This window comes from Elephantulus edwardii, unplaced genomic scaffold, assembly GCF_000299155.1.
Source record: "Elephantulus edwardii isolate Elephantulus edwardi_28Jun2011 unplaced genomic scaffold, EleEdw1.0 scaffold00141, whole genome shotgun sequence".
NCBI lineage: Eukaryota > Metazoa > Chordata > Mammalia > Macroscelidea > Macroscelididae > Elephantulus > Elephantulus edwardii.
The window spans coordinates 743,251-754,777 of record NW_006399891.1 but is presented as its reverse complement, the minus strand read 5'-3'; the positions used below and the strand labels follow the sequence as shown (position 1 = coordinate 754,777).

At 37.3% G+C, this 11,527-nt stretch overlaps 1 protein-coding gene across 1 annotated transcript in view; it reads left to right on the top strand.

Annotated features, from left to right (window-relative positions):
* Positions 1-787: 787 nt before the first annotated feature.
* LOC102865969 (retinal dehydrogenase 1-like) overlaps positions 788-11,527 on the top strand; it is a 53,680-nt gene continuing 42,940 nt past the window's right edge. The window contains exon 1 of the mRNA XM_006894378.1: positions 788-853. Coding sequence (XP_006894440.1) covers positions 788-853 — 66 coding nt within the window. The remainder of the gene's footprint in view (positions 854-11,527) is intronic.

Here is an 11,527-nt window from a genome sequence, read left to right as displayed (position 1 = left end):
CTTCAGCAAAGCGTCTGGTGGATTTGAACCATGTGCCTCTGGGATTGCAGTGCAGCTTCTTGCCGCTAGGCCACCAGAGTTTGCCTAAACTTTAACAAAGTTAAAAAGAAAGGTTTTGTTGTTTTTTTAATCTTGTAATTTTACCATAGTTTTAATACAATTGCTCTTAAAAGTAAGAAATACATTGCTCTTAAAAGTAAGAAAAAATCCATTTTGAATATTCCGAGCTTAAAATATTAACTTATGAATTTTGAATCATCTGGGGCACCTATTTAAAAGCTTTTTTGTACAATTGCCTAGAAAGAGGACATTCCATCCCCAAATAACAGCCTGAAGGAAGTCCTGTCTTCATCACCTACTGATGAATACAAGTAAATCTTGCATAATCTTTACAGTCTCTGTTTCTAACATCCCGGAAAATGGAAAGCTGCATACTAACTAGCATGAAAAAACAAGAGTAACAACTAGCCTTGGAGACCAGAGCAGCTGCCCCTCAGACCCTTAGCGCTGCTTTCGGCTTTGTAAACTTAATTCCCCTGCAATTTCTCCAACAGCAGATTCAATGTTAGCTGAGTGGTCCAAAGAATTTAAATGTAAAGTCAAAAGCTTCCTGCCTTTGTTTCAAATAAGTAGTTTCGTTTTTCTTTTAGCTCCAAGTTTGTTCATCCAATCATAGCCCAGTATGCAAATCTATTTTATCCATGCGGACCGCAGGCAACAAATAAAGCCAAGTGCTTGGCTAGAAAGAAGCAAACCCCTCGCCTGCGCTTTAACACTACGGTCAGAGATGTCTTCCTCAGGCATGCCCGACCTACCCACCCCTCTCACCAACTTCAAGATTGAACACACTAAGGTTAGTAAAATGTCCGTTTGCTTGGGTATATGAAAAATACATGTATTTAAAGCATGAAAAGGCCATTTAAGAAAATGTGTGTAAAAAGTCCTTTGGAGATATATAAAGAAAAGGCTTGCAGAATATAGGTCTGAGTTTTCTGTCTTGCTCAAATAGCGACTTGTAATCCTTTCACAAAACTTAGATGAACACATTTCTTAACATTTTCAAGTTTTCTTCTGTTCAAAAGGTTCTTGAGCCTGGACAGGTCCCTGCTACTTTTATTGCGCAGTTCTATTAACTTGGGCAGAGCCAGGGGGGCATATGTGATTAGGGAGGCAAATGTGGAACTACAGAATCATGTTTGAAAGGACCATGCCAAGTGACAAAGAATAAAAAGAGGAGAGACACAGAGTGTGCTGAAATAACAGGACCTTTAAAAAAAAAGTAATATGAGTAGAATAAAACTAGAATGAAAGGGACTCAAATAACTTTGCACGATTTGGGACAGAAAGCATTCTTTATACAGATTCTTGACATTGGATATAGATACAGAATTAGCTGTTATTTACAGAAAGAAGAGCAGGAACCAGACCCACTCAATAATTCAGAGATCAAGACAACTAAGAAATTTCTGCTGGTGTCATTCTGAGATCATTTCTCTACCTTGCCTCTTTCTCACGGTTGCCTAAAACTTTCTGACAGAGTCAAGAACTTAAAAATTTACAATGTTTTAGTCACAGACTCTAAAACGAGGTTTAGGTGTTAAGGCAACGTGGGGGAGAGCCATTTTGATTTTTGAAATGAACAAATGAAACACCAAGAGCATTAAAATTTAAAGAGAAAGGAAAAGTTTTTACTGCTGTTTATTTATTTCCATACTTGAAACTGTGGTTTTAAGACCTGAGTAAGGTCTGCTGTATTTTGATTTTCATAAAAAAAAGATATGGTAAAGCAGACTGGTTTTGTTCCATTGAAAAGTGTCAGCAAGTATGAAATTGCACCTTTAACATAGTTGATCAGAGATATAAGGTTTAGCAAGATAATATTTTTACAAGTGTGTTAAATGGAATTTTTCTATTTCTTTTTATTACAAGTGGGTACTAGAAAAGTGAGGTGAGTCCATTCCCAATTACATAACACCTGACAAAGGTATGTTCCTAAGTTGTGACTGGCAAGAAAGTTCTAATTTAAAGCAGTTAACAGTTGAAAACACAAGAAGATTGAAATTAGTGCCAGTTGTTGAGTTAGTCTTTTGTGATTAGGGAGAACTTGTTTTTGCTGGCCCAGGGGTAATGAGTTGTTCTGCCAAGCCAAAGGCAGGTGTTTCCAATCCGGCAGCAGCTCTGTGGGAGTGAGATGGGCATTCCTCTCCTGTGTGGTTTAGAGCTCCTTAAAATCCACTGAGGGTCAGCTTTGCATTAGTTTTTAATCCATGGCATTTAACAGCAGGAAGTAATACCAGGAGATATCTTTGTTAGGTGAATGCCATCTTAGAAAAATGGCTTTGTGGAAAGTTAGTCTTTTTTTGTGCATGAGTGTCCCAAGGGAGACTTAATATAACATTTTTTTCCTGCCACTTTGAGTCTAATTTATAGCTATTAAGCACTTAAGGAATCATACTAGGCAAATCAGATGGTCCTCAGTCTTACAAACATGTGTATAGTGATCATCCAAAATAGAGTTGTTGGGTTTTTTAATTGTGATTTGACAATGTATATACATTAATTACAATATACACAATGTCTGATCATTGTCCATTCACTCTATTTCGTCCTTCACTTCTCTCACTTTAATGTCTGCTTCCTTTCTACTCTCTACCTCACTTTCCTCTCCCTGGTAATAGTATTGATTGATTCTTTCTGTATGTCAGCCTTTCTCCAGCTTTTTATAATATTATACAGCCTCTGTTCTTTTGTGACTGACTTACACTCAGCATAACGTCTTGTACACTCGTCCATGTTGTGTGGGAGTCCACAAATTCTTGATTATTTTTCAGTGTTGCATAATACTCCAATGTGTAAATGTTTCTCTAGCCATTTTTTTTTCTTCACTGATAGGTGTTTAGGTTGTTTCAACCTCTTTGCTAATTCAAATAATGCTGTAGTAAACATGAGTATACATGTATCTGTTTGTGTTGAAGCCCTTATTTAGTTAGAGTACATACCTGGTAGTGGAATAGCAGGATCAAATGATACTTCCATTTTTCTGCTTTTAAAGGAATCACTGCTGTATTTTATAGTGGTTGCAACATATTTTCAGCAGTGTATGAGAGGCCAATCTCACTGCACCCTAGAGCTAGCATTTGTGGTTTCCTGCCGTGTTGAACTTTTATTGTTGCTTTGGTGAGATGAGACCTCATTGTTGCCTCACTTTGCCTTTCTTGGCTGCTCTTAATAACAGTGGTTTAATGACCTTCAGTATTTCTTCATATTTGTTGACCATCTTAATGTCTTCAAGATTCAAGATAAAACATTTTCCAGACAGGTGCCAGTTCCTAAAACTGTCCTGAACTTGATCTCATTTGTTTGTTCATGATAAGAGTCTTTTCCTTTCTTCTGCCCATTTTGTATTTGTTTGTTTGCCTTTATTGTTGATATAAATTTTAGATATGAACTTTTTATTTGATAGGTCTTTGCAAAAATATTTTTCTTAGTCTGTAGGCTCATTTTGATGTTCTTGGAATTTTTATTTTATTTTTTTCTCATAAGGTTTTCAGTTTTAGAAGGTCCTATTTATTTTATCCTCCATGTTGTGCATTTTTGGCTAGGTTTCATAGACTGTTCATAGATTGTTGTTGTTACTGTGTGATTGTTACTGTGTGCTGTCATGTCAGAACTGACTCAGCTATCTTCCAGTAGGTTTTCAGAAGTTGTAAAGTACACAGGAGATTTCCCATTTTCTTCTTTTGAAGCACCTGGTGGCTTCGAAACTGCTGCCTTTGGGTTAACAGTGCAACATCTTCCCACTAGGCTGCCAGCATTTCCTCCAAAATTTGTTTTTTTGTGTTTTTTTTTTCCCTCTGATGAGATGTTTTTAAATTCGAAACCTGTCCACTTGAGTCATTGATCAAGAATTCTCTAGGGAAAATGCCTGGCAAATAAAATATAGGCCTTTATTCGTGGCTGAAGGTTTGAGTAAAAACACTCAATGCAAGTCAGTGAATTTTTATTGCTCACATTATCTGTTTAAAGTTTGTTCAGCTCTCATTTTCCTGTTTTTATTGGCTTCAGTACTTTTACACAAGGAGTGACACCAGTTAGGTAATTAGGTCTAACTGGTTGAGCTTTTCAAATAACAGACACTTTACATTTTCTTCTGAGTCTCACCAAAGAATCATGTACCTGTACTTGCAAGAACAGTTGAAAAGTTATGCTTATTAGTGAAATATCTTGGTTGGAGTACAAGTAAACAAGTATTTGAAGAGTTACCATCTGTGGTAGACCTCTAAGCTGAGTCTTAAATTCTTTTTTCCTTAACATTTTAATACTTTATTATCAGTGAAGTTCACCAAGTGGGGCAATGTGAACAAAGTCAAGCAAGGAAGTGTCTGTGGCAAAAAGCTGCTCCAGTGGTGGAAGAATAGTTGCATATTCTCTGCCTTGAAACTCCTTTTCATCCAAACAAAGTTATTGATATGTTCCCTTTAGGACTTCTTCTTTAGGACATTCTCATTATTTCTTTACTGAAGTGCCTCAAACAGAGGTCAGCGTTTTAGAAATACATTTTGAAATTATATTAGCATTTGAAATTTAAAATCTCAATAGCACCCTTTCCTTGGGTCTTTTCTTTTTTACTTTTAAGTATTTTTTCCACTCCCAATACTAAATCAGTCTTACACCCACCACCCCCACAGATGTACTGAACCCGTAAATGAAGACTTCTTTGAAATTTGCATGATTCTTGAGAAGACTGATTGCTTTACCTCTTCCTGCCTCCATTTGCTTTGAGAGGTAATAGAGAAAGGAGCCAATAATTTCTTATGGTGACTGACAGCATTAGGCTGAATTTGAAGCATTGAAAATATTTGGAATAGTGCCTGGAATATGGGAAGTGATTGATTTATGTGAAACATCTTTGTCCTAGTTAAAGAATCCTTACCTGTTTTTCCATAATCATCCTGTTTTTGCATAATCATCCCTTTTTGCCCAGGCTTTCCTAGACTAATTTATGCACAAATGTTCCTTTTAACTCCTAATTTTTTGTCATTCTTTCTTGTGTGAGGGCTGGTGAACTAACGGTAAGAAGTTGTGTTGCCAACTCAAAGGCAGAGGCTTTTAATCTACCAGTTGCTGCATGAGAGAACGAAGGGCAGGCTTCTGAGAGCCCACTGGAGTGTCAGCTATGAGTCTCTTCTGACTCAGTGGCACAGAACAACAACAACTTTCTTATACCACAGCCATGTTCTACGTGGCAAAGATTGCACTGGAGTGGACTTCCTAGGGCTTAGCTAGGATTTTAGGGATCAAGAATTTTCTCCTTCTGGATTTGGTAACTGTATTTTCTGTTCTCTCTTTATAACATTATCTTTTTCCTTGAGGGGGAGGGAATTCAAGACAAAACTCTTCCCAGCTAGAAGCCAACTCCTAAAAATAATAACTCTTTAAATTTAACTCTGAAATAGACTCATTTGTTCAGGATGGAAAAGATCTGCATCAGCTAATAGTATTTTATTATCAAACATTAAAAAATTAAAGCTAAAATTAAATGATTTTTTTGCTTTGCCAGGATGTATTTGGTGCTTTACAGTGATTTGACTTAACTCTCAAAATAACTCTCAGAGGAAATAACTTCTGATTCTACAGAAGAGGAAAGTGAGGCACAGAATCGTTGTGACACAGGGCCCTTGGAACTATAGATAACTGAGTCACTTGCCTAAAGTTACACAGCTAGTGAACTGCCGAGTTAGACTTTGAACACTCGTGGCAGTTGGGTAAGTGACTTATCTAAGGTGAATAGAAGTACGTGGAACACGATATTTCTATTATCCTGTTCTGTTTATTTTTCATTTATCCACTGGTAATTAACAGAGGGATGTGGCCATGAGCCTTTCCAATTATTGTTTAGTTGTTCTTAGGCCACTAGGAGAGTGTTTTGTGGCTAGTTTGTTGTTGTTATGTGCCATCAAGTCGCTTGTGACTCATAGCGACCCTGTGTACAACAACTCTAAACTCTGCTCTGTCCTGTGCCAGTCTCACTGTCTCCAACACACCCATCCCGATTACCCCACTCACTGAATCAGTCTACCTCCTAGAGGGCCTTCCCCTCCTATGCCTGCCCTCCACCCTCCCAAGCATGATGTCCCACTCCACAGATGGGTCTCTCCTTACAGCATGACCAAAGTATGTCAGATGAAGCCTCAGAATCCTTGCCTCCAAGGAGCAGTCTGATTTAACCCTCTCAAGGATGAATTTGTTTCCCTAGCAGTCCATGGTACCCTCAATACTCTTCTCCAGCCCCATAGCTCAAAGGCATGAATTCTCCTTCTATCCTCCCTAGTCATTGTCCAATTTTCTGATGCATAACAAGTGATTGCGAAGATCATGGCCTGTATCAGACGCACCTTAGTATCCAGAGAGACACCATTGCTCTTGAGTACTTTAGAGAGGTCCCTAACAGCAGACTTTCCCATCGCAATACGTCTTTTAATTTCTTGGCTGCTGGTGCCAAGAGTGTTGACTGTGGAGCCAAGCAGACTAAAGCTGTGAATAATCTCAATCTCTTCACCATACATCCTGATGCTGCCAATTGGTCTAGTGGTGAGAATCTTTGTCATCTTGATATTTAGCTAGTTTGGGGCGTGGGGGTGGGGAAACCACACAAAAAACATACTAAAAAATGGAATGCTTGGGAACAAACATGCTTTCATCTTTGAATAGAGAGATAGCATTTGAGCTGGAAGATGCTGTGATGTGAAGGGCTTGCAAATAGGTATATTATTTTTATGAAAACTATTTTTTTAATAAGTCTTAGAATAAACTTTGACTAGAGTAGTTTCTTTTTGATGGAAAAGAGAGAGATGAATTATTGAGCCTAAGTACTAAGCACAATTTTAGGTTTTGGGGTGTTTGCCCCTCCCAGCTCCTACTCTCTTGCAACCCAAAAGGCATGAGGTTCAAATCCACCAGCTGCTAAGCAGGAGAAAGATGGGCAGTCGCCTGTGCTGTTTACTTTCCCCGAAGCCCTGCTCAAGGGCCGCCTGTGGGTTGGTTCTAACTCGACAGCACACAACGGCAATCCCTTTAATTTATTGTTGAATTCTTACAGCATATTCAAAGAATATGCATTACCATAACCTCTGTGCTTCACTCATTTCAGCCTCTACCCTCCACCTCATTCTTTGTCTCTCTTCCCCCTTTGCCTTTTTTTATCCACTCATTGGGTGGCTGTTCTTTGCTAGATCCCCATTAGAAGTTGAGTATTACTGTGTGGAGCTAGGCCAAGAAGGGTGTGGAGTCAGGCCTGGGGCAGACAAAAGCAAGTGAGTAAATACTGTAGTCACAAGGTGTGACACAAACTAAAAAAAAAAAAAGAAAGAAAATTTACAAAATGTAGGGAAGAGCTTACGTGGGATGAAGTTGTTAGGGTGGTTTTGAGGAAGAGGTATATAGAGGTGGGGCTGTGGGGTGCAGGCACTAAAGTTAGTATGTTAATTAGGAGGTACTACAAAGCTCCAGAGGGCAGAAGCTCAAAGAAAATAGCTTGGTGTGTTCAGGGAACTATTCAAAGGCTAACATGGTTGAAGTGAATGTTTAAGAAGAAAAAATAGTGAGGCAAGACTAGTACTGACAAGGGGCTGAATTAGCTTTTGGTTGAGGTAAACTATTGAGTATTTATGTTAGAACAAGTTTTCTATTCAAAGCGTCTTGTGCTGGGCACTGCTTTTATTTGAGATACCTTCTTGAATCTCTCAGAGAAAAAGAAACTAATTCTATTTGCTTACAGCCTGGGGAGCAATTCAACAAATAGATAGCTGTCTCCATGGTGCAATAATTTAATAAGATAAGCCTGGCTTCAATTTCATGTTCTTCTGGCTTAATGTAATAACTTTGGCCAAATTTATAATCTAAGTTTCAGTTCTGTGTACTGTGAGAATAATAAGGACAACTTAGAAGAGTATTAATAAAGATTAAATGAGGTATATTGTGCAAAGCTTAATTCCTTGTTCTCTTTTCCCTTAACTTTCTTTCCCCAAAAGATATCAAGAGTTCTAAAATTATTTACTTTTTTCATTGTTTGTTACAGCTCAAAAATTCTTTCATATAAAGTAAAACACCATGAAAATCCAGAATCTTAGTTACCCTCTGGCTGTAAGGAGAAAAAAAATAAAAAAAGATTTCCATCTTCACAGAAAGAAAATACAAATCTTTTTCATCCTTCCCACCGAGAGAAAGGATAAAAAAGTGCTAACTGTGCCCTGTCAAAGACAGAAAACTTGTAAGACCTGGAAAAATATGGTAGTGCCATTGCATTCCGGCTGCTTCAGGTTTCGCTGTGGGAGGGAGAGAAAGAAGTTGCTACTAGGATCTCAGTTTAAAACTAAAAAACAAACAAAAAAATTGAAAAAAAACCAGACCTTCAAGAATGCAAATGACTTCTCCAAATTCACACAACTTGCAAGAGATAACTGGATTCTCGATGTTGTTTAGAGTCTGATACCCTTGGTATCATGGTATCATTTCCCTCCCTTAAACATTCGTACTCAGATCTCATTGGTTTGTCTTCAGTAAGTGGTTTTTCACCCTTTGCTTCACTTACAGCATAAATTGCTTGCTCTGATTGAGAGAATAGCAATTTGGATGATTGAAAAGATGACAGATGAGTTGGAGACTGGGTTCCACAAGTGGCTCAGCTAACTGGAAGAGTTGAGCAAGGACTTAGATAACCAGGCTAAATTAGAACAGCACTCAGATTTTAATGTGCATTGGGATCAGATAGGAATGCCCTCCCTCCAAAATTCATAACTTTCATATAGTTAGTGGTTAAAAAGGACAGAAAAATTTTTGCATTTTTAACATGCTACCTCACCCACAAACTTGCTAAAAGCAAATAGCATGTAGAAAGCTGAATGCTAGTACCATTATAGTTTATTTCCCTAGGCCTAAAATATATTTCATAATTATTAGAATAAATATTCACTGGACTGCATGTCTTTATGTAAACATTTTTGTTTGCCCATATAAAGATAATTAAGCAAAATATTTGATCATGTTGTAAGCTGAAAGGCAGATGTCAAATGTGAAGCTAACAAAATTAAAATAGAAAAATCAATTAAGGCCGTTTCTAGAAATAAATTTTTTCTTTTTTTTATTAAATTTTATTAATTTTAAGAACATTTATAGACATAAATTCTTAATAGCTCTGAGGAAGAAAGGATAGAACAACACCTACTATTGGAGCTCCTCAGTGACAGTACAGGCTGTTTTTATTCTGAAAGGCCTCTGTAGGAGGGCATACCATGCTTCATAATCTGAGAATTGTACTACTATAAAAGCTATAGCTTTTTTTACCTCCTGACTGGACTTGTAAAATAATCTCCATACTAGTTGCTTGAACTTCATTGAGCTCTGTTTTAGTATTTGTAAAACACTTATAAAAACAGTCTTATTTTATCTAGAGTAAATTCTGAACTTCTGCCTCGGGCAGTCAATTTGCACTACAAACTGACAACTGTTTTCTCATTGTCTGACCTTATCTAAAAGTCCATGTACACAAGAACTTTAAGGTAGCTTCTTTATTATATTATAAATATCCTGAGATTGTATCCTTCCCTTGCTTAATGTTCTCCATTTTTTTTAAACTAATTCAAATCCTATATTTGAAGGCTACATTCTCACAACCTGATTGTCTCTCTCTTAGAAGGTCCTCTAATGCAATGAAATGATTGAAATACTATGATCATTTTATTCTACAGATTGTCTTTTAAAATTGCCTGGTATTGATATAAACAAATTTTTCCTCTTACGATTGTAAGAGAAGGGCCATGGGTAACTTGTCTTGAAATTTCCTGTAGTACTTTTCCAGAGTTTATCTTCTGTTTACATGTTGACAATTTTCTGAACATGCAAAAGGGATTGTTTGAGAATATAAACACAGACTGAAACAAAATCTAGGTACATAGTGACCTCTTCCATTAAAGCTTAAAACAATAATACAAGGCAGTTCTTGGTAAATGACCCTCCACAAATGATCTTTTCAATTACCTTAAGGCTGCCAGATAAACTTGTCTCATTACTTAAGAGAATGCACAAATTACACAACATTCAGTGACAATTTAAAGCTGAAGTGATTTGGACAGTTCAGAAGCAAGACTAATAATGAATCTTAATGACATTCCTATTGTAACCATTCTTTCACCAAAGAGATTTTATACAGAAAGCAAAATAAGCTATAATACAGTTAGAGTAAGTTGCTGAGAACATGAAACTGAAAATTGTCAGAGTTCCAATAGTAAGAAAATTAGGGAAATAGAAGACTTAAGGAGATGCATTGAACACAGTGGCTACACAGCAGACACAGGGATGCTGGTGAAGGACCAGGAAGTGTTTCATTCTATTGAATGTAGTTACTACATATTGGAGCTGATTTGAATACACTCAACAACAAGGAAGGGCTGCTCTGGCAGCTTAGATGCAGCTGGTTCAAATCCACTAGCTGCTCCATAGGAGAAAATGAAAAATCTCCTCCTTGCAATTAAAAAAAAAATTTCTGAAAAGTCACTGGAGTCTCAGTTATGAGTTGGTTCCCACTTGACAGCTCATAACAACAAAGAAGCTAAGAGAACTCCAAGAGTAGTTAGAAGTCATACCACAGTCCTTAAAAACATAGCAAAGTGTAAGGGTTTGGTGAAAGTGTGCTGTAAACCCATTGCTGTCAATTCCGTGTTTATTGATAAATGATCCTATAGGGCAGGGTAGAACTTTGCAAGGTTTGTGAGGCTGTAAAGCTTTATAGTTGGATCCAAGTCTGCAGATCTTCACAGAAACAAGACTGCTGCAGCTTTCTCCCGCAGAATCACTGGTGAGACTCCCCTCTAGGTCAGCTGCCAACGATGTAACTACTTAGGGCAGAATTCTGGGTCCATTTCTAACAAGTTGATACTTGTGTTCTTATAAAGTCAGAACAGCCAGTACAGAACTAGCAAATGTAGTAAATCTGATGTACTTTTTGATAGACTGCTTAACAAATGTAGGACAGGCTCTTTGATTTCTTAAGTTTTATTTGGAATTTGGACAGTTTAACTTCAGTTTAGTTTTTTTCAGAATTTTTTTATTGTACCTTGCCCATCATTACCCTATCTTTTCAGTTCCCTGCCATATCCTTTCCATTTCTTTCACCCCCTTCCTCCACCTATCAAACTTTCCAACCTGTGGTTTCATTACCCCTCTGTGCCCACCCCTTTACTCCTTTGGTCCCCATACAAGTTTTACTAGTTATCCTTCGATTTTTACAATAATGATCATATGCAATATTTGTCCTTATGAAACTGAGTTAATTCACTCAGGATAATGCTTTCCATTCTCTCCCAAGTTATGTAATATTTTTTTGAAATTGTTATTCCAGAGTGCTGCATAATATTTCATTGTGCGGATGTACCATAGTGTCTCAATCCATTCAGTTGTAGTTGGACATTGGGCTCTTTTCATGTTCTTGTGATGGTGAATATTGCTGCTATGAACTTTGGTGTACAGATCT